Source organism: Cebus imitator, unplaced genomic scaffold (genome assembly GCF_001604975.1).
Source record: "Cebus imitator isolate Cc_AM_T3 unplaced genomic scaffold, Cebus_imitator-1.0 Scaffold10, whole genome shotgun sequence".
In the NCBI taxonomy this organism is placed as follows: domain Eukaryota; kingdom Metazoa; phylum Chordata; class Mammalia; order Primates; family Cebidae; genus Cebus; species Cebus imitator.
In genome coordinates, this window is record NW_016107325.1 from 10,285,989 (window position 1) to 10,310,006 (window position 24,018).

Sequence of the window (24,018 nt, forward strand, 5' to 3'; positions counted from 1 at the left end):
ATGATAGAATAGCCAATAAATAATATTGCAGAAGCATGAAATGATTTTCTTTTAGGGAAAAAAAATCTCATCAATTTTAATGGTGTTCTAAGAATGAGAGAAAATTGACAAATTAGCATGTCTTATGTCTTCTTTTTCTCCAAGATAGTTAAACTTACTTGGAATAAGGACTTCTTTAAAGTCAAAGTAAATAATTCTAGGGTTATAAGAAGTAAAAATTTAATTTAGAATAAAATTCTTATGATAATTCAGAAACTTACATATTTCCAAAGTTTAAATCTTCTCAGAAATTGGGGTGTGAGAGTGAGATAAAATCACAGAAACTAGGGTGACTGAAAACCTGTGGGGCCTCCTATATTAACTTCAATGTTTTACAATTTTTTTGTATATAAAATTTATTATTTTCATCAGAATGTCAGTTTTCTTCTTGGCCTCAGCCTATAAGAAAGGAGACACTCTTGGAAATAGGTTGGTGCAAATGTTACCTTCAATTGAAGGTAATGGCAAAAACCGCAATTAAGTTCACACCAACATAATCCTTACTTCTGTAGCTGTTACGGGTCGGGTCAGCAGCTGTGTAGTAACAGGCATTACAAATGGAAAGTGTGGGCAGGTGAGCAGCTATGGGTAGAGTAGCCCAGCTGCAGTTATCACAAATCTGGCCTCTCTGCCTTGAAGGAATCCCCAGAACAGAGAGACCGTCAATATAGTTAGTAATGCTTCTGGTTTCTGAAAGCTTTACAAAAAATTCATTTCTGTTAGTTTAGTCTTCAGTCTACTGAATTTTCAAGTTCTACAATCCTGAAACTTTGGATTATTTTTCAATTTGTTGGTGACCACACTTGGAACTGATATTGGCCTGACATGAATTGGATGTGCCTGATGGAAATGAAAACTTTGTGAGGTTCAATATTGTCTTCACATGACATTTGTTACTAATGCTTTTTGATTCTTGACTCAATGAATTTATCTGGAATTTAACTGGAACCAAGGTCTATCACATTGGCTCTTTTCTGCAATTGCTATGACCACATTTGTTTTGGCTACTGTAGATTTTAAAGGAAAAGGGGTAAATGTCCAAGAGTAGTGGTATTCTGTTGAACACCAGGTACAGGTGAAAGAGAGATGTAATCAGATTTAATGCCAGTAGGCGGGAGGACCAATGAGCATTGTCCTCTTGCTGCATAACTTTGTCTAGAAATGGCTTTAATAAAATGCTTTTCAGTTTTATTTTGAGAATACTTGAAGGCACAGTTTCAAAATCTCAAATGTATATCTGTTATTAAAAAATGTAAGTTGAACTTACTCTACATTCTTTGTCCAATCAGGAGGGCTACTCATTGTCATAAACACACAGTTTGTCAAAATAGTGCACATAATTAACATGCTGAATAATGTAGGTTATTGTTAAGGAACACACAAAAGAAAATCCAAATCCAAGTGTTATATTACAAGAAGCTAACAATGAAAAGCTTAGCCAAAACTCAGGGATAAATGCACTGTGGGCAAGTCATCTAATCTCTTTATATTTCAATTTTGTCCATGTGTAAAATGTGGGTAATATCAGTATAAGGTGTTGTTTTTACAACAATTATTAAATCAATATATTCACCTCATAGAGAACTTCAGTAAGAAGACTATTTTTGTGTCACCTGGAGTTGCATAGTTTTTCAGCAGAAAGTATTGACGTGAACTCATTCAGGTGAATAAACTAGTAAATTGTGGAGGAAGGGCACTTATCTGCAATATTGTAATTTCTTAAACACATCTTATCCAACATAGTTCAATGCATGAAAAAGAAATTGTAGTATAAGTACCGTAATGCTAATTGTTGGGTTGCTCTATTTTGACTGAATTTATACAAGTACAGCAGCATTGGCTAACATTAAAAGTGAATATGCTTGAAGGTTAGCACTTAACATGATGGAAATGTAATTCAAATTCAACATAGCAAAGTGATGTTGGCCAAGTGACTCAACCTCTCTGTGCTATTGCCTTGTATCTCTTCCTACTTCTCTGTAATGAAGCTAAAAATGTGGTCATTTTGTCATGTAATCATTCTGACATGAAGACTACATGAGTTAATGTATTGGAAATGCTTGGAACAGTATCTGTAAGTGAATAAATATACTCTAAGTGGTACCTAAAACAAATGAAAAGGCATAACAGAATTATATAGCTGAAAGGGAACTTAAAAAACAATTAGTTTTATCACTATATTTTTAGAATCAGAGAAATAAGGCCTAACTAAGCTGTAGAGAAATTAGATAAAGGGCCCAGGCCTAGAATATACGTTTTCTGCATTAATATCCAATACTTGCTCCACTGCAGTTTACGGCCAAAACAAAAATTTTCCATAGCTGTAAAAGAAAGTTTTCATCAAATGACCACATGATGGCACTAGGAATACAAACTGGGATAAGGAAACTTCCATAAGGGTAAAAACCCTCATCATATGATTTTTATGTTTCAAATCTTGTAATTTTAGTAATAGCATATTTATATCACTAAGAAATTTCTTGCTATCACCTTAAAATTAGAATGGCCTTTTAAATTTTAGAATCCTTTAAAAAAAGTAGTATGAGCTTATGATAATTATAATGGTATTTTTATATCTATTATTGCCAAAACTATCAAACAAGATGCAATTAGAAATGAATTGTTTTACCAAACTGATCAACAAATGAATTAATTGTGGAGTCCTTTTTAACACCAGTGGAATCATGAAGCCAAATCCCTTAAGACCATTTGGAAATATATGCCAACTTCTTTTATTAACTTCCAGAGTCTTTACTAAGCAATCGGTTTTGCATGGCAGCATCATACCTCATGACTTGAATTTGAAATTCAGCCAATATTCCAGTACTTCCTTTACAACAACCATCAGGAAATGTCAAGAATTACTAAGTACTGGCCAAAGTCTCCTGACATTCTCTGACAGAAAATATGCTTAAAGGTTTATTCAAAGATACATTGAAGTGTTTTATATCATAACTATGGATGAACTCAGGTATGGAGGTAGATTTTTCTGTTATTATAACACTGTTTGCTGCAAATTTCCCACCATCACAAATTTTGTATAAAGATGGTAAAGGTAAATATGGCTATCTTACTCTAGATTTGTAGGATTATATATATATAAATATTTTTAGAAAGATAACAAAAGTACATAAATCCATATATGTGTGTGTGTGTGTGTGTGTGTGTGTGTGTGTGTGTGTGTGTATATATATACACACACTCTTTAACTATATATATATATATATATATATATATATAGTTAAAGAGTGTGTATTTCAGTAATGTCTATGTGATTAATCAACTTTAAGAATAAGGCTTATGTGACAAAGATGCAAAATGAGAGTGATGAAAACCATAGAACATGGAAATTTCCTAACTTAATTTTACATTTAGCTACAAAGTACTTACAGATTATGTGCAAACAGTTAATCACTTGAAAAAGGATATGAATGTACCAAAATCTTAATAGCTATTTTCCTAAGAGGATTGAAGGGAGTTAAAATGTACAGGGCAGAGGTGGCACTGAACCGGAAGATGGCCTTCCCTTTATTCAATACTATAAAAGTCTGTAAGACAGGAACACAACATAGAAGTATGAAAGTATAAACTGCTTAATCTCTATTATCTACTTTCTGTTACTTGCCATAATAAATTATTCTAAAGTTAAATGAGAAACCAGCACAATCACAATTTCTAATGTGCACCGTGAAAACAAACTGTCACTGGAGCTCTTCTTAATTATAGAGGAAAAATGATACCACTTACCTTTTACCTGATACTTACCCTCATTTTTATTGTACATAAGACATTTAGCCAAGAGAAGTCATTTATTTTCTGGATATTTTAAATGTCTGAGTTAAATGAAAGTCTTAATTGGGTGCACATTTCATTTCATTTCAAAAAACTGAAGGCACTACGTTCTTTTTACAGTGATTTCAGCTTTCCCAATTCAAATATCTTGAAAATTAATCATTCAGTAGAACTGATACTATTTTTGAAGTAAAGATTGTTTTTACCATCTATTCTCATAAAATAAACATTATCACTCTCTTCATAATAGAAAATAAAAACAGCCACCATCAAACCAACTCTTGAGTTAGATGGATGGAATCCAACAATTGATTTCTAGAGGCCAAGTTCCCTGGAGAGTATCCGTTGACCAGGAGTGCTAAATTCTGTACTGGGATTTCTGAGTTAGCTGACATATTGAATTCTAATCCCAATTGACTTCCTATTTTATGCAGTGCTTGCTTATCCCAGAGGAAAAGCTCAAAGCCCCTGAAGAATCCAGGATCCATGAATGCGAATGAAATTCCTTCCAAAAATTCGACTTATTTGAGTTCAATTGTCAGTGGGCAGACAAAAAATTAAAGCAGCAACATGCAAACATGTAAAAAACACTCTGACTCAGTGTTTCCCAAGGCGTTTACTTACATTTAGACAGAGCCAGGGAGAAAGCTTTTTTCTCTGTGAAGAACATATCTGGGCAAGGAAATTTTAAGCTTCTTCATTTTAAATTCACCCATTCTTCAAAAGCTCTCTTTTTTTAAGCCTTAGGGTGCATATCTGCACAGATCATGTTATGATATAGCAAGCATTAACTTTATGTTTATTTTCTACTAAGAATCTTCAATAATAATTTATTGTCTATAGTTAGTCTTAGGTCATTAACAGATTTCTACTTTCAGGATTTTCTAAATTCAAGTAAAGCAACCCCACCCTACCCCTCCTTCGATAAATATTTATGAAGTTGCTGTTTGAAAATTAAGCACTTTCCATCTGGCATGGGTAGAAGTGTCCTAAATTGGCTGTGAAAGTGTGGTCCCCCAATCAGTGCTGGTTGCCACTGCTTCCTGGCCAGTGACAAGGTTAAGTAAACATATGGAGAATCCATGTTTAAAAATTTGTAAAGCAATTTGACCAATTAATATTGTGTCTGTGTACTTTAATAATAAAAATGTGGGGGTGTAGTTGTGGGCCTGTTTTTCATTTCAGTTTTCTAGAAATTAATTATTATTTCATTTTATAGAAGAATAAGGACCTCACCTCAAGAGAGTTTGAGAAGCATTGCTCCAAGTCTCACCTCTGCCTGCATTCCCTCTGTCCTCTTTGAAGGAGTGTGAGTTCAGAAAACAAATACAACTTTATCACAAAGTCCATTTGAAGGAAGGGAGAATTTCACCTGTACTTACTAGAGGAACAATCACCTATGTCAATAATATTAGCTATATTTTCCTGATTCATTCAGGGATTCTGTCTTTGAATGCCATTGTGAAATCATCATAAAATCTGAACTGGCTTGTGTAATGCAAATGCCTTTGCTGTGGGGAATGTGAACATGTAAGGACAAAGTGAGCTGGTTCAGGACTGAATATGGTCCACCTTTCAAACCTGCTGCATATGCTTCCTTTCCCTCGAAATATGCTGAGTAAAATCACTAATTTTTCTATGTAACTTCCTTCTTGCTTTTTCTTTAAAACCAGAAATTATTTTTACACGGCAAGGATTGCTAAAGACCTTGTTGAACAATAGATGCTTTAAGTTTATGTCTGTGCTGCCCAATACAGTAGAGATTAATTAGCCTTGTGTAGCAATTGAGTATTTGAAATATGTAAGTCCAGATTTCAAAGGCCTATGACTTAGTATAAAAAACACATAAAATATCTCAGTAATTTTCATATCAATTTTACTCCCAAATGATAATAATTCAGATATGTTGGTTTAAAAATATACTGTTAAATTATTTTCATCTGCTTTGTTTTTCTTTTAATGTGGGTCTTGGGAAATTTAAAATCATACCTGTAGCTCAGATGTATAGCTTACATTATATTTCTATTGGAAAGTGCTAGTCTAGGCCAATTCCTCTACATTATCTTCTATTAATTCAAATAGGTGAGCTATCATGATGAACAATACACAACAAGTAGAATGTAACTGCTGGTTGGTTAAATTTATCCTTTAGCCTCAAAGTTTAAAACAGACAATTTTCAACTTGTACATGAGTTGTGCTCCAAAAATGCATTTGGAAGTCAATTGTTTGGAACTTTGAACATATATTCCCACAGATACACATATCTTACTAGATGCATGAGTCTATCAAACTGTTAATGAAGTACAATCCTGAATTAATGGCACTGCAAAACTTTATCACTATATGTTAAGAAAGTGTTACTCTGAAAATGGCAGAGTTTTCTCCTTGAAATAGCCCTGGCAGTCAGACCAGGGAAATTATCTGGCTCTAACTCCTACCCAGAAGTGGTATTAACTTTTTCATAGCTCTAAGCTGCTGGCTTGGGAAGAGGGTCCAGCATGAAGGGGCAGAAGGAGAGCCATGTGGCAAGAGGAGAGATGCTTCAAAGTTTCGGGTGTAAAGAGCAACATAGACGGTCAAGAGATTCCATTAGTATAATACATAACTCTGGGGACATTTCTTATGCTGGACCAGTTCCACGGTACATAATTTTTTCCCAAGGACTTTAAAATGGTCTCACCTACTTCCCTTCGCATTTATTATAGCCTGTGAGTTCAAGCCAAGATTTTCTTCCTTTTCTGGCTCAGTGGGGGATGACAAGTTTTTGTGCAGATTTTCTACCTGACGCTGAAGAGAGCGTGCCATACTTAATATTTTTTTCTCTCCTTATCTCATTCAATTTTTCCCTTTCAACCAGGGATAGTAAGACTGAGGAACAATCTGTGTCACTTGCCTACATGTGGCCCACTAAGCTTTAATATATAGCCTTCACCTAATGACAGATGTGGTCCTTAAGCCACAGATTACAAACTAAAATACCCACTGAGGCTAAGTGACAGTAGGTACCTGACAATTTTAGGCATATAAGTCATTGATGCCTGAAATGATATTCCAAGAGAAATCCTTATATAAATAATTTTATGTGTCTGTGCAATATCTTCTGATTTATAAATGCCGAAAATAATTCAAAATTATAATGTTAGTTTAATAAAACATGTCTGTTGACTCCATGCCTCATAGTCAGTTTTTAAAAATTTTTGCCATAAGCTCACACAAAAGAAAAGAATTTGTACCTAAAGTAGAGTCTGTAAAATTGTTTGTTCCTATGCTTTAGCTGGGTAGGATGAAGGAGGGTTGGGGCCAGTGGAGGAGATAACTGTGCAGAAGCTGCCTAGCTAGAAAGTGCCTAGCTAGGCTTTTGTCAGCCAAGGTTGCAGAGCCTTCAGACTCTTCTTCAGCAGAGAGAAGAAACTATAACCATAAGGAAAAGGAATAAAACCTGGAGCTGAAACATTTTTCAGCCATATGTCATCAGTATATACATTCCCTGGATCTGCTACACTATTGTATGGTCAGTTAATTTTTTTTTTTTAATTTTGGTTGGAAAGAACACATTTGAGTCTAGCTTGATTACAAGCTTGCTGTGTGAGAACTATGAGCAAATTTTTCCCCTCAATTTCTCCCGATTATACTAACACCAATCTCAGGGATTGTTTTGAGGATGAAGTGAAATAAAACATGTCAATGCCCTTTGTGAATTCTAAAATGCCAATAAAAATATAAGGATTAAAATATTTAAAATGTGTCTCTGTATTCTAACTCTTAAATATACACATATAAGAACAATTATGTTTCTCCAAGCATGGACAATTTTCGTATTGGAATTTTCAGGTTCAACATCTTTCTTCTCAAACTTCCTATCTAAGAAAACAAGGGCATCAGCTTCCTTCTGTCTGACGCCTAAACATCACACCTCCAAAACCAATTCTGAGTCTATCCATTATTCTCCATCTCCATTGCCAAATTACTAGACCAAGCATAAAACTCCTAAATTTCTCCATAGAGAACCCGAGTGATTTTTAACAATGTAAAACGAACCATTTTACTCCTGTACTCAAATACTTGTTGGGAATTCATTTTGTTTGAAGATAACCTTCAAATTCTTTGTTTGTCCTGAAAGATCCCCTTTACCTAGCCCCAGGTCTACTTCCCACCCTCACCTTATTCCCCTCTTAAGTGTTACCGGTCAACTTGATTATATGTCTTCTATGCTGTTCTCTTTCATTGGAAGATTCTCCTTTCCCTTCTCCCTTTTAGCTTTCAGATCCCAATTTAAATGCCATTTCCTTACAGAGGCACACAATTTAAATTTCCTGAATTGATCCTCTTTGAAAATAGGCGCTTTTTACCCTATTGGAATTTAGTGGGAAAGAAACTTTTCTAATTATTTTAGAAGCTAATCTAGATCACTGAGTATCTGAGATTTTAGTTTTTATAAAGTCAGGAAATGGACAAATGGTGAAATGACCAGTAAGGGTTTGGGAAATACTGCCAGACTAGGAGACAAGAATCACATCTTGCAAAATGGCCTGAGCAGGAAACAGCAAGAATAGCTATAGGCTTATTTAGATTCTATCACTGACTTCTCTTTTCCACTGCTGTGATTACTGCTATGACAGCAAAACCAAACTAGCATGGCAATGGGCCATGGAAACTCACTGGTCTAGTTTTAAAACTAGTCTCTCTTACTAAATAGTTTTGTGATCTTAGGCAAATTATTTAGATTCAGTTTTATTATTTTTAAATAAAGACAAGATCTATCTTGAAAGGACATGATACGTGGATTAAATAAGAATAGTAATTGTCCTGATGTTATATATTATATATAGCATGTAGAGTACATAGTTTTTTGTTTTTGCCTGCTTAGGACATGTTTTCTAACAGTTACTATTATCTTCCTTTTGGAGAAAAACCTCTGCCCCACTGACTGCCTGTGTGGCTTGGTAGAGCTGACCCACCCCTTGGCAGACAGGTCAGCGTGTGGTAGAGACCATCTCATACCAAGGAGACCATCACGTACTGCTGACCAAAATGAGTGGTTCAGAGGAGGCCATGTGACCTAATTAGAACCAATTCTAGGACTTCCGACTTCTGCTAGAGCTTTTGAAGAAAACATGATTCCTTTTTTTTCTTTTTCTTTCTTTTTTTTTTTTTGTTAGGCAGAGTGCAGTGCTTACAAGGCTGTAGGATGTTAGCTTAGCACCACTGGAGGCTTTCTTCCATCTTGTGGAAGAGCCTGCCTGCAAATGAAGCCAACACAGGTGAAAGCAGAGCTAAACATGGAAAAGGACTACCCTCATGATACCATTTGAGGTACTGGATATTTTGATATTAAAACCAGATTCACTAGACACTTTTCCTTTATTTTTCCCCAAAAAATAAAACCTGACTCTGTTGGGTTTTGGTCACTTTCAATGGAAGGATCTCCTATTGATAAGGCAGATACTCAAAAAATGCTAGCTATCATTTTATTTATCAACATCACCATCTTGGGACTGTTTCTGAGACAGAGATGGGGAGTGACAAAGGAAAGAAGCACAAGGAGGAGACAGTGCATAGGGAGGAGAAAGACAGGGAAGTCAACTACAGGGTCATGGATGTAAGGGAGAGTCTGGGTGACTTGTAGTTCTAGAGGAACTGATGATATGTAAAGAACAACTACACACTGGAGACTGGCCACATGACAATTTATAGAATTATAGGCTTTTAATAATCATCTACTTTTCTGATTTTCTATCAATTACTTTTGCAAGAAAAACTCCATAATTGCAATTAAAAATAAAACAAACTCTCTCCACCCAATTTAACAGCTAAAAACTCCTGTGTCAGTGATAGAGCAGACATGAATTTGAAATCACAAATTCATATGTGACTTCTCATGCAGCCCAACAAAGAGAGAGTGTGCATTTTTTTTTGGACAGCTGATAGAAAGAGAGAATAAGTTACTTTTAAATGGTCCATAAGACTTTTAAAAAATGAATACATTTTTGCACTCCATAATTAACAAACATCCATTTTTACTACAGATCTAAAATAGCTCATTCTATTTCAAGTAAACTGTCACATTGTTGAAATTATATTTTATTCCATGGTAATAATGAGTCATCTGTAATTTTAACAAGAACATAAGAAGGAAGACATTTTCTGTAATAAAGAGTGGGTAAAGAATTTCTATGTAGAGCTAAATGGTACAAAATCAATGCAAGCTATGAAACGAAACTGTGAAAAAAAAGTCCCATGAGCGGAACAAAGGTGTGTTCACAAGCTAAAATGTGCCTTCCTACATAGCTAAAGTAAATAAACAAACAAAGGGAACCCAACTGGGATCATGTTTTAAAGACCACTTGAGTCAGAGCTAACATGATATGAAAAATACTGTCATTGTATTATGACAGCATTTTTTTTCCCCGAGTTTTTAACCTGGAACTCTGAAGGCTTAAAACATCTGGGGGTCTAAAAACCTTCTAATGCTTCTGTGCATCAGGAATGCTCATGAGATGATTGCTACTATTTCTTCAGTTACTACTACAACATTATTGAACATGGATTAAACTACTTTAACAATTTTAGTAGAATATTTGAACATTACATAATTTGCACATCTTAAACTGGGACAAAGAGGATAAAAATATGTGGGCATATGCCATTGGAAAATACACCCTCAGCAGTGACATTTTTATAAGCTCACTGACATTGCCTTCATAAAAGATCACAGAGAGCTTCAGTATGGTGGTTGTGTTGTTATTCACATAAATTCCTTGCATGTGCACTATTGCACTTTAACCTAAAATACAATGTAAGGAATGGATTCTGCAAATATTTTTATAGTTGGGTTGCTTTGTTTATTATATATATTATTAAGAAAGAAACCAGAATCTTTGTATATAGATACAAATGACACATTAACTATTGTACTAGAGTTCAACTTTAGGGAAATCACTAGTCTAACTGCATATTCCACTTCACTCAGGCAAACCTAATCCACACACCTAATATCAGCATTAGTGGAAAATCTCATCTTGAGAAACATTTTTTCTGGTGACATTTGTGCTATTTGACCATTTAGCTGTGTCAAGAGTATTTGTATGTGTACTACATTGTTTTAATGAAGATCACCCAGCCAATGTCAGATAACCCAGTCACTAAAATAAAATTAGTCATGCTGAAAGAAATATTCATTCTTTTAAAAAGGTTCAGATTTTGCTAAGCATTCCAACTTTAGTCAGAGCAAATTAATTCAGAGTTTAAGAACATTCTTCAATACTGAAATAATTCAATTACAAAAGAAAATCGAAGACATAGAAAAAAGTGTACAGGCAACTTATAAGTGTTAAGACATAAAAATGCAGAAGAAGGAAATTTCAAACACATAGCTCAATCATGTGTTCTACGCACCCATATTAGTTTTTAAGGATTTCCACCCTGCAAAATGCTTTGTTTGATTTGCTGTTGAATGACTTACATTTGAAGATTTGCTTGGTGTCAGCTCAATGTGAAAGCCATGAATATACCTTACCTTGGGGAACACTCTTTCCTGATAACAATATTTCTCTTATCAGGTTGTTCTACTTGCACACTGTGATTTGTTCCAAAATGCCAAAATGCTTTTCCTTCCTCATACCACGTGCATTTGAAGATAAGGACAGAAGATGTTAAGAGCAAGTTTAGACATGAGCCCAACAAAGTTTATAAGGGTTTCCTGCACAAGAATCTGGCTGTCACTTCGTCAGAGTTGGTCTTTCACCCCCAGTTATAAGACATTTCTTTTGAGTATTTCGAAAATGTTTGCACAATTTTGTTTTATATCTGCCTTTGTATCTTTTGTTATATATAATTCATTACAAATCAATTATGGACTGTTTTGATTTGGGACATCCCCTAGAGACAATCACTTTTATCATTCTGAAAGCTCTTTAATTAAAAAAAAAAAGATTGATTGGATGTTCCGTTTTTCAGATGAAGAATGTTTACCTTTGTCAACATGCATTAGTTTGGTCTTTCTCAAAACATTCATTCATTGTTTTACACATAAGCACACAGCATAAAAGCAGAGATACTAAATTTCTTCCCTGTTTGATTAAGGGATAGATGCTGGGTGGCTTTAACCATATTTAGTTGCTGTTTGCTACCAAAAAGGTGAGGACCTGGTGTCTGGGGGTAGGAAAAGGCCTGTTGAGGATGGAGCCCACTAACATATCCCAAGAACAGCCTCTGAATAGACTGGAAGTATTCAGTGGCTAAAAATACAATAACGTACTCTATGCTATGAATGAATTTCTGTCTGGAACACATCAGAGTCTTTGCTTCAATACTAGTCATTTTAAATGAGTTAAAATGTTTAAACAATTGGATTATGCGCATTTTTACTTTTCTTATACAAACAAAGTCCTCATAGTTTGCTTAATTTGGGCTTTGGCTTTATATATATATATTAATTTCCAAAAACCTGATTTAATAATAAAGTGCAACTTTTCTCATAACTTAAATGGCAGTTATGAGATTAATAATCTCTTCCCAACTAAGATTTGACAATATGGTATTCAAAAGTAAACTTAGAAGAAAAATGAAATACATGGAACAGGATCCACCCCTTCCTCTACTGTAAAATGGATAGAGTAGTTTTTAAAAAGGGAAAATGTGTTATACTTAAACTGACTATATCCTGAACAGTTAAAAAAAATCTGAACATAAGGCTAGTCATCCTTCTGTGAGGCTGTTGTCTGTGAAACTATACTTGCCAATCAGAAGTGATTTATAAAATCCACATATTACCAATGCCAAACTGTTGCCTGCATTTGACAAGGACTAACTTCATACAGAGCTGGACCAGAAACAAAGAGAGTCCCTAAAAGTCTAGGGCATATTTTAATATTCATGTCCAACAAAAAATTTATTTGTGCCCTCCCTTTCCACTAAGATTCACAAACGCATTGTGTCAGGTGAAAAAGAAAATGTTACAAATCACCTAAAGTCATACATTTAGCTTAAAATCAACAAAATAATCTTTTAAACTTTTTTTTATGCTTTTCTTTTTGGTTTGGTGAAAAGACAGTCAAAATGAAAAGTTGGATGCTTAATATAAGGTATTCGTTTCAAACATGAATACAAAAAAAAGCACGCATTCATATATTGTTTATAGGTTCTTCAGATTATGACATATTTGTTAATTCTTACCAATATCAATACATTAATACCAAAAGAGTAAATAACTTGTAAAATTCTAGCTTATGTAAAAATGTTATTTTACAGGTAAAAAAAAATTCTTCAGGAAATTACCTGATTTGTTGTTTATAACATGACATAGAAATTGCAAACCCCGTGGCATCAAATTTTGTTTCACAAAAAATTAGTACTAATATTTTCTATAGCCTTTATTACTCATATGATTTTGAGATTTCCAAGTATTTCCAAGTACAGAAAGTCCAGAAAATTGCATAGTAAATCTAATCTGTGGAGAGAATGTGTCAATTTGTTAAATTAGCTGCCTATAATTTACTTTATTTTTTTTAGATGGAGCCTTGCTCTGTCGCCAGGCTGAAGTGCAGTGGCATGATCTTGGCTCACTGCAACCTCCTCCTCCCGGGTTCAAGTGACTCCCCTGCCTCAGCGTCTCAAGTAGCTGGGACTACAGGCATGTGCCACTATGCCTGGCTAATATTTTGTATTTTAGTAGAGACGGGGTTTCACCATGTTGCCCAGGATGGTCTCAATCTCCTGACATCATGATCCACCGCCTCCGCCTCCCAAAGTGCTGGGATTACAGGCGTTCGCCACTGCGCCCGGCCTCTTTTTATTTGTTATCCTGTATTTGGAGCAGTTGCATATGCTATGATATAATCAATTCATTTTTCATGTATATGCATAAACCACACACAAATGTGTTTCATTTCTTAAACAGTATACTTAAGATTTTGTGCTAATTTGGCACGTGTTGGTGCTACAACAGTCCAAGGAATGCAGCAGGCAATTAGCAGCAAAATATGCTTGATAAAAAACACTCACTTTCTTATTGATATAGTAGGGGTCCAGGTCCTCCAGGGGCTCTGACACCATCTCTGGAGGAACGTCTCCATAAATAAATGGAAGGTTCTTTCCAGCTTCCAAGTCACTATTTGGCTTTGGGCCATTTTCATCATCATCTTTTTTGTCTGGTTTGGGATTCTTAGCCTTTTCTTCTGCAATGCGTCTTTCAATAGCCGCAAGAGATTCTCTGGTGAAGAAGTTGAAGCTGTCAGGTCCTGGTGGTACAAGCACTGTTTGCTCCATCTTGTCATCCTGCACATTTTAATTACCATTTACTCTGCATATGAAATTCCTAAAATAAAAGGAATACAGATATTTTAAAGAGAAGAATAAGAGATACTGATATAAATTCTTGTCATGAAACATGAGGTAGAGGATTTAAATTTTTGTTTTCTTAAATTGAAAGATAATTTCTAAAAAAAATGTTTAACAAAACGAGTTTCCGTGTTGAATTTTGTTAAGCATCCCACATTTATTAATTTTTGTGCTATTCTGATACAGGAACTGGGCCATGAGTTTTAAAGGTGGTTCAAATATGGCCTTAACCAAAGTAGATTAGGCTAATTACCACTATTTCACCAATGAGCTATTCAGTCTATGACGCCCCTAGAAGATGGAGACTGTGTCTATAAAGACAAAGGAAAGCTCATTCAACAAGGATGAGGTGAAAAGAAATTGTCTCTGTGAGGACTTAAAATCTTATCCTCTATGCTTGACAAGTGATTACTGGACAAGATGGTCAGGATAGTTTGCAGTGACCAATCAGTTAGTTACTGCTGTCCTGACTGGGCTTTAAACTCTTCTAAGATTTGAGACATCTGGAACTATGTCCTGCTCATTTCATTTGCCATGTGTGATTGGCTTACTTGAACACAAAGAAAAATACAGTCTGCAGTTGGACAAATGCCATTTATGTGAGTAAGGAGAGAAAAACTAGTCAGGAAAGAAATTACTAGATTGAGATGGGGTGGAAGAAGATAACTGTAGGTGCAGGAGAGACAGCAGGATTCTCCTATTTCAAGAAAAATGATCAGAAAGAAGACAGGGTGCCATAAACTCAATAGAAACTAAAGTATTTTTCTTCACTGAAGCAATAATGAAATTCTTGCTGATTCTATAGTCTTATAGTGCTAACCCTATTATGAAGGCCTGAGGCAAAACCCTCAACTCTATACAGCAGAGTCAGACCTGATCTGATGCCAGATGCCAAATCCCAAATGTACTGTTTTAAGCCATATTTAATAGGAACTCACATATTACAGATCTTACCCAGCCAAAACATCCCAGAGCCTAAGCTACTGCTTGGGCATGAATTTTATTTGGAGACTGCATTAACTCATTAAGGTCAGCAAGCTATGGTAGAGTTAATTACAGCTTTGGCGTATACGAACTGCAATAATAAAATTGTAGGCATAATTATTTTGTAAGGAATCCTACAGGGACCTCAAATTTCAAGGCGGTTCTCATGGCTGTAAAAACTACATTTTTCAGAATGGATAATCAAACGAAGGGAGGATTCAAGTTTAAATTTGTACCCTTAGCCTATCAAGTGAAGTTTTCAGAGGTTCTTACAACTTAACCCACAGTTATTTAGGACCTGGAGGAATAGGTTGCCTGTAAATCAATGAAAACTGAATGTTCTGTCTACAAACTCTGGTTCCCCTATAAGTCATCAGGAATATACTAACATTTATTTTTTTGCAAATAAAAGTTTAGGGATAACAAATATAGTAGCTTTCTCAAAAAGAAAATAAAATATTTTGATATATATATATGTGTATATATATATAGTTTTTATTTTTAAATAGCTTTTTTATAGAAAATATATGTAAATGATATAAATACAAGCATTTAAAAGAAAATGTGGTATAATGTCTCCTTTTTACCTCATTTCCCCAGGCTCAATTCCCCTTCCTAGAAGCTGCCACTGCTACCTATCTCCCATATATTTTTTCAGATATGTAATAGGTAGACGCTAGAACATGACTGTATGTATACATATTCTACTTTAAAATATGCATACAAACAGAATCTTATTATACAAACTGTTTTATACCAGCATTTTTTACTTAAAACATATATTAGAGCTCACACATCTTAATTTTTATAGATTTGACTCATACCTATTACTGGCTACTTGGTTTTCCATTGCATGTTGTATGCCATAATTTATTTAACCAGTTCTCTGAATGTGAATATTTGGACTGTTTCACCAATTCCCTAAATGTGAGTATTTGGATTATTTCCAAGTTAATAAATAAGGTTGCATTTTTACACACATACTTTCAAATAATTGTGGATATATTTATAAAATTAATTTTTAAAGTTAGACTTGGCTTTGTGAAGAATGAATCTTTAATTATGATAGTTAATGCAAAACTACTCTCTATGGAGTTTATATGAACTTATTCTCCTGACAGCAATATAATAGAGTGCCTATTTATTCTCATCAATATAGTGTGTAATCACATTTTTGATATATTTCCAATCTGACAGGGACAAAGATGAGAACATACTACAGTTTTAATTTGCATTTGTCTTACTATGAGAAAAGTGGAACATATTTTTCATATACTTAAGAATTATTTTTAATTTTCTTTCCCACAACTGTCTATTTAAAGAACAGCCCATTTTTTCATTTTTTTCAATCTATAGTATCTTTTAAGACAAAATATTAACCACTTGATTTTTTTGATGTGTGATCTTTTAAAAATATATGGTTTTTTACTTTATGGTGCTTTGTGCTACAGATTTTAAAATATTTAATTAAAAATGTTAACATTTTCATGTGATTATCTAATTCTTCTTTGGCTTCTGGATAATGCTAAGGAGGCACCCAGAGGGATGGGCAGTAAGGGGTAGGAGAAGGAATATGAAATACATACGTTCATACACATGCATCTATATCACCTTTTCTTCTTGTATTTTTAGTATTTTGATGGTTTCATGTTATAAATTAAAATGTTTTATTTATTTGGAATTTATTTTCTATGAGGAGTGAGGTAGAGATAAAAAATAACTAAATAAATGCCAAGATAGTCCACGTGTTTGGGTAAGAGTACTCAATATATCAAAGACACTAGTTCTTCCCAACTTGAACTAAACATTTATTTCGATCTCTGTCAAAATCCCAGCAGTTAATTTGTGGATATTGATGAACTGATTTTAAATTTTATTTTGAAAGGCAAAAAACCCAAAGAGCCAACACAATGTTGAAGAAGAACAAAGTCAGAGGACTAACACTTGCCCGACTTTAAGACTTACTATAAAGCTGCAGTAATCAATACAGTATAGTATTGACAAAAGAATAGATAAATGGATCAATGGAACAGGATAGAGAGTGTAGAAGAAGACCCACATAATTACAGCCAACTGATCTTTGATAAAGAAGCAAGGTAGTAAAATGAAGAAAAGATAGCCTTTTCAACAAGTATTGCTGGAATAAGTAGACATCCAAATGCAAAAAAGTAGACCTAGAAATACAGACCTTACAACTTTCACAAAAATTAACTCAAAATGGATCACAAACCTAAATGTAAAATGCAGGACTAAAAAACTCCTAGAAGATATTATTGGAGAAAATCTAGTTGAGTCTAAATTTGTTGATAACTTTTTACTTCTCTGTTTCCCTGGGAACTGCCTCATCTTCATATTTGAGTTCTGGAATATTTCTGGTGATACTCTCAGTTCTGTATATTTGTTTCTAGTTTTCCAGGAATGGTGGTAAGGAGGAGTTGTGCCAGCTTGCAACTTCCTTGCCATTTTCGAATCAGAACTCAGGTGATGACTTTTTAGATATAACACCAAAGGTATGATGAGAAAAAAAGAATTGACACACTGGACGTCATTAAAATGAAAAACTTTTGCTCTGTGAAAGATACTTTCAAGAGAATGAGAAGGCAAGCCACATACTGTGAAAAAAATATTTGCAAAAGATACGTCTGATAAAGGACTGTTATCTCAAACATACAACAAATTCTTAAAACTCAGCAATAAGAAAATGAACAATCTGAATAAAAAATGGGCCAAAGACCTGAACAGACGCTTCACCAAAGAGATGCACAGAGGGCAAATAAGCATATGAGAAGATGTCCCATATCATATGTCACAAGTGAAGTGCAAATTAAAACAATTAGATACCACTACACACCCATTAGGATGGTCAACGTCCAGAACTCTGACAACATTAAATGCTGACGAGGATATAGAGCAACAGAAGCTCACGTTCATTGCTAGTAGGCAGGCAAAATGGCATAGCAACTTGGAAGACATTTTAGCAGTTTCTTAAAAACCAAACATACTCTTACCATATGATCCAGCAATTGCATACCTTAGTATTTAACCCAAAGGAGTTGAAAACTTACGTCCACACAAAATCCTGCACACGGATGTATACAGCAGCTTTATTCATAATTGCACAAACCTGGAAGCAACCAAGATTTCCTTCAGTAGGTGAATGGATAAATAACCTGTGATACATCTAGACAACGGAATACTGCTCAGCATTAAAATAAATGAGCTATCGAGCCATGAAAAGATTTGGAGAAACTTTAAATACATATTACTAATTGAAAGAAGCAATCTAAAATGGACATATGGCATGATTCCAACTATATGACATTCTGGAAAAGACAAAACTATGGAGACAATAAAAAGATCAGTGATTGCCAGGGCAGTGATGATACTTTGCATCACACTATAATAATGGAAACATGTCATTATACATTTCTCCAAACTCATAAAATGTACAATAGCAAGATTGAATTCTAATGTAAACTATGGACTTTGGGTGATTATGATATAGCAATGTGAGTTCATCAATTGTAACTATATACAATATCTAAACACTTTCCTTAAAATGGCTTTTGCATTAATGAGGACTTTGATTCTAATGTATATAGCAATCACGTATGTTAAAATATACCTATATGCAGTATAGGTATATTTAAACTGCATTTTATTTATTAATTTAGGGAAAAATAATTTTCTGCAAAGTAATTTTCTTCCATTGTGTTTTTTTTCTTCTAAATAGATTATTTTTACAGCAGTACATATGTGCTACTCTGATGCAGAATACTGACAGTGGGGGAGGCTCTGTATGTGTAGAGGAAAGGGAAACTCTGTATTTTTGGCTTAATTTTGCTGTGAAGCTAAAACTACTGCAAAACTGGTCTATTTTGAGGAGAAAAAATACAATGAAAGAAATGTTCCTAAATACAATGTAAGCATTTTTCAAAAGCTTTGAATAAACCAAAAAATATATATATAAATTGATGGAAATGTATATCCTATTATTAGATAGGAATGCAATATCATAAAGATATTAAGATTTCCTAAATTAATAAATTAAATTCAATTTTGAAAAATAATCCCAAAATTCATATGACTAGAGAAATCTATTTGAAGCTTCATATGGAAAAATAAGCAAATAAGAATAACCAGAAAAGTCTTGAAATGAATTTTGGTTTCAAGGTCCTCACTCATGCAAGAGCTATTTAAAAGAGAGTGTTTAAAATTTCTGAATGATAGATTTTCCTTCTAATTTTTAAATTTATGAAATTTATGTTCAGTTTTATTACATTATGATCTGATAAGGTAGTTTGTACCATTTAAGTTTCTTGGTGTTTGTTGTTATTTCTTGCTATCCTAATAGAGATTATTTTTAATGACTTTTCTAAGAACATTAAAAAGAAATGTATTATTTGTTTTAAAGCAGTAGAGTTCAGTGTATCTCAATTGTATTGATATTATCTCTTATCTTATGTAGACCTCCTATGTCTATAAATATATTTATTCTACTTGATTATTCCCAGTTGAGAGAGGTGAATTAATGTCTATTTTTAATTTGTCTTTATTTATTGCGGTTTCTGTCATTTTTGTTCTATGAATTCCAGTGCTGTATTATTTGATGTGTAGATAGCACTTATGTTATCTTCAGATCCTTGGAGTGAACTGAACCCCATACTTCTTTAAATGGCCTTTGTTTATCTCACTATAGTTTCTTCCCTTTAAAGAAAACTTTGTATTATAGCATGCAATGACTTTAATTTCTATTTATTAGCATTTATCTAGTGTGTCTTTTTCTATCAGTTTGATTTCCTCCTTTTCATTTCACTGTTTTGGCACTTTCCTTAATCTGTGTATGTTTAGATATTGTATATAGGTATATTTTAATATAGGTGATAATTATGATAATCACCATATTTCCAAGAGAGTGCCACATCTGATGTTATTGTTTACGAAGTTGTGTGAATGCAGAAACAGTTACTAAAAGGCTTCCAATTCTCCAGAAATACTGTGTTTGAGAAAAGGTCTACAAAGAAAATCTCCCTAGTCACTGGCTGTTGTTTACTAGAGAAATAACCAAGAAAGTAGAAGACAAGAATTCTACACTGACAAATATGATCAGTTCAAATGTATTATGTATAATTATAAATTAGTTAAGATACAGGAATTATATTCATATATGAGTAACATAACCCATATTATAATGAGATCATACTGATACTAGAAAAAGTATTTTTTTAACTCTAAGTAGATTTTGTATTCAAATGCTACCTGAAAATAAACTATGCTACAGTAATTATAAGAATAAAACCCATTAAAATGCCAAATGATTATGAAATACCCAAAAAAGTCATATATCATTCAATATTAATATTTTTCAGTAATATTATGAAAAAATGTTCTAAATTACATTTGAAATCTGTACGTATTCTATTAAAAATACAGAAATAAATCATGAATTTTTCACTTACAAAGGAGATTTCACCTCTTTATTCTAAAAATTTATAACTAAAGACATAATTGTCCTAATTTATGAAAATACATGTCACTAGATATGGGGTGATTACCTCATATAATCTGCAGTTTTGGCTTACAGTTTTTTCTTTACATAAAAACCAGCATTTAAATATTTGATTACATAGAGGAGATCTTGCTCCTTTCAAAAGAAAATGAAACTTTCCTAACAAGAGAATACTTCAAAGAAAGAGGCCTTTTCAAGATGATTATGGTTAAGCATTCAGACAAAATGAAATTAAAAAGAAAGCTAAGTAACGATAGCTAGCATTAAAACATAAGAAAGTTTATGTTAGCAAACATGAAATCTGAAGGAATTGAAAGAAATGCTGGGAATAAGTAGAGTAGTGGGCAATAGAAAACTGGAAGAAGAATGATTCTTTGGAGGACAAGCAAAATACATTAAAAGTGGAATTCAATTAGATAAGAAACCCTAAAGAAGACAGGAAAAAAAGAATCCAAAAGAAAATTAAATGGAAGTGAGCAGTCATGGAAAAAAGAAAAGATTGTAAGAAAATGAAGTGGAAATTTTGAGTGAAAAGAAATAGTAAAGTAATAGCAACAACATGATCAATATCAAATAATGTGGACAAAAGAATAATGAGGAAAAAGTTTGTTAGGATATAGAAATAATAAGTAAATAAATAATATAATCTCGTATTATCTAACTTAAAGAAAAAGAGGAAGGTAAATCTGTACCATTATAATTATAGATTAGGAACACTGTACATTCTTGGAGGACTTTACAAGATCATAAAGTTAATACTGATATATTCAGTATCATTTCTAAGACTTTACTAATTCATTACTTATAATAAATGTTCTACTACTGGATGAGGTTTTTGCTTCTGGGCATTATATATCTCTCTTTCCCGTAGAAGAGGATACATGTATTACATTCTGGATTTGAGTAGGCATTTATCACAGCCAATAGATGTTTATACTGAGGTGACTGAGACTGATAAACTGCATAGATTTGATGACCATCAAAGTGCAGATGGAGGAGCTTCATTTAAAGTAACCTTAACCTATGGAGTCTTACAGTTAAACTCCCTGGGGCATCTGCATTTGTCAACTCAAATGGAAATATCTATGATACCTCACAATGAAGTATTCTATTTTCTCTGTGGCATTCTGTAAAGGCAACCTTACAAAGGCTTTGTACCTGAAGAAAGTGGCCTTTTATAAGTTAATCATTATGCAGTTTCTTCCTTTAGGGAGCAGCTCTGTCTGTGACTAGTTGGGCCTTTGTGGGTAGCTCTGTTTGGTTAATGGGCTTTTGGGCTTTCACACAAAGCTATATTCCCCACACAAACTTCTGTGAGATAAAAAGGGGATATCTGTCTTAGTCCTCTGATTAATTTTCCTTTGTTCAGAACCTGAGAAAGATGAATGAAATTTAATGTTTTCTTCCCTGAGAGACTCCCAACATCCACAACTTCCCTTTCTGATGCCATTGTGTATTTAAGTGAGGAATACCATAACTGAGGTAATGTCTTGAGACTTTTTGGTTCCATAATGTCCTTACATTCTATGTTATTTTTAAAACCTAAAAGTAATTTCCCTTCCTCACTCCCAAGCCTCTCCTTACAGCTTGGTGAGACAATTCTCTCATTTTCTCCTCCCAGTTTTCACTGCTATTGTTATGATCTATTAGAATAATTGCTATTATTTTATGCCTTATCTGACTCTAGAAGTGATTCGCAGGGAAACAATTACTAACCAATTGATTAGCGAACTGAATATAAAGTGCAGCTTTTATGGGTTATTCACAGACAAGATTATATATAGTCCTCAATATGATAGTTTTTTGTTGTTAATATGGAACAACATTAGTCTTTAATACAGGCTTTTAGACAGACAAGACCTGGTTTACCTAGATCTCTGAACTTCTGAAAGGTTAAATTATTTTAAGAGAATTAGACAAAGCTAAGCAAATCAAAACCAAGAGATAGCAAAGTTTTAAAAATAGAGATTAAACTGTTCTTCTCATTTAATAGAAAACAAACTGAATCAAAGAAAAATGGGAAATTTCTTTGCTTCCAACTTTCAAAATAAATATGTGATTTGTCCCAGGTTACACAGCTTATTAATAGTAGGACTGAAATTAGAACTTTTATTTTCTAACTCCAAACTGGTGCCTCCAGGTCCTAATAATTATGAAATATGTTTTTAAAGTTAAATAAAATATATGAAAATATAAATAGCTACGTTAAAATAGTATTTATCTACTGTATTTGATCTAGGCCTCTCCAGTGAAAGTATATTCCTTGGAGAGACCAAAAACAAATACAGTAAATAAAGCATTTTGGCTCTTCAAAGTTTTGAAAAATGGGAGACATCAATGAAAAGAAAGATGATTGTAGTATTCAAGTTTAGAATTATATGATGTAGATTTCAAACATGCTGAACTGTACATCCACAGGCAATTTATGTTTTACTTCTATTACATTTTATATTTTGCTAAACCAGATTATTTCTAGTTACTAACTGTGCAGATGACTTTATATAATTCATGCATAACTCCAAAGTTTGATATAGTTATGCAACACTTGTGTATCTTGATCACCTTATAATATATAATCGGATGTGGAGAAAAATCACATATCTGCAATCTATCTATAAAGTAGCTTAATATCCATACTGAAGAGAAACCAAAAAGACTTCTGCCAAAACGCTTGCCATCTCCTTGTAAAGAGTTATTACTATTCTGGGGACATAAACCATCTGGGCACGACAATTTGAGAAGTGTTTCAGTTCATTTTGTAGTGTTCTTGCCACCCACTTTACAAAAGAATGTAACTGCCAATAATAATAAAAATAACTAGGTAAAATGTTATTTTTACTGTTGTGATCTCACATAATTATTTTTTTAGCAGCCCAGAAAGACATTGGTTTTTACATAGAATTCCCAAACCTAGAAAGTATTGTTTTATAAATTTCTTTTCTAGAAATAATTTGGTTTGGTATAATTATAATTTTAAAAATTATCTCATTTGATTTTTCAATAAGCCAATTTTTAGTAGGTTGGGGTTAACTAAAACAACATATTTCATCCATATGTTTAAAACTTTTACATTTAAAATAACTTTATTATCTCACCTTAATTTTTCATGCCTTATGCAAACTGCAGTTAAAATAAGGTCAGGTATCTAACATATACCTGTATCTACATTTGTGTACTTCAGGGCTGTTTTTCAAGACACTCTAATAATAAACCAAGAAGTAAAAAAGTCACTCAATCTACCAGTGACTTTGTCAACCCGATATCAAAAAACTACTTTCTTCAAATAGAGTGTATCACTTATTACTCTGTTGTATAGATGGCCTATATTTAATTTAGAAGCTAATGTAAAGCTAAC

At 33.4% G+C, this 24,018-nt stretch overlaps 1 protein-coding gene across 4 annotated transcripts in view; it reads right to left on the reverse strand.

Moving 5' to 3' along the window:
* The window catches only part of LOC108317712 (sodium channel protein type 1 subunit alpha), a 144,683-nt gene that overhangs the window by 58,404 nt on the left and 62,261 nt on the right, over nt 1-24,018 (reverse strand). For all 4 annotated transcript variants that reach the window (XM_017548370.2, XM_037745791.1, XM_017548385.2 and 1 more), the window contains exons 2-4: nt 13,835-14,147; nt 3,469-3,587; nt 1,307-1,396 (exon numbers count right to left, since the gene is read on the reverse strand). In XM_017548370.2, the coding sequence (XP_017403859.1) occupies nt 1,307-1,396; nt 3,469-3,587; nt 13,835-14,098 (473 nt within the window). In that variant the 5' untranslated portion in view covers nt 14,099-14,147. The remainder of the gene's footprint in view (nt 1-1,306; nt 1,397-3,468; nt 3,588-13,834; nt 14,148-24,018) is intronic.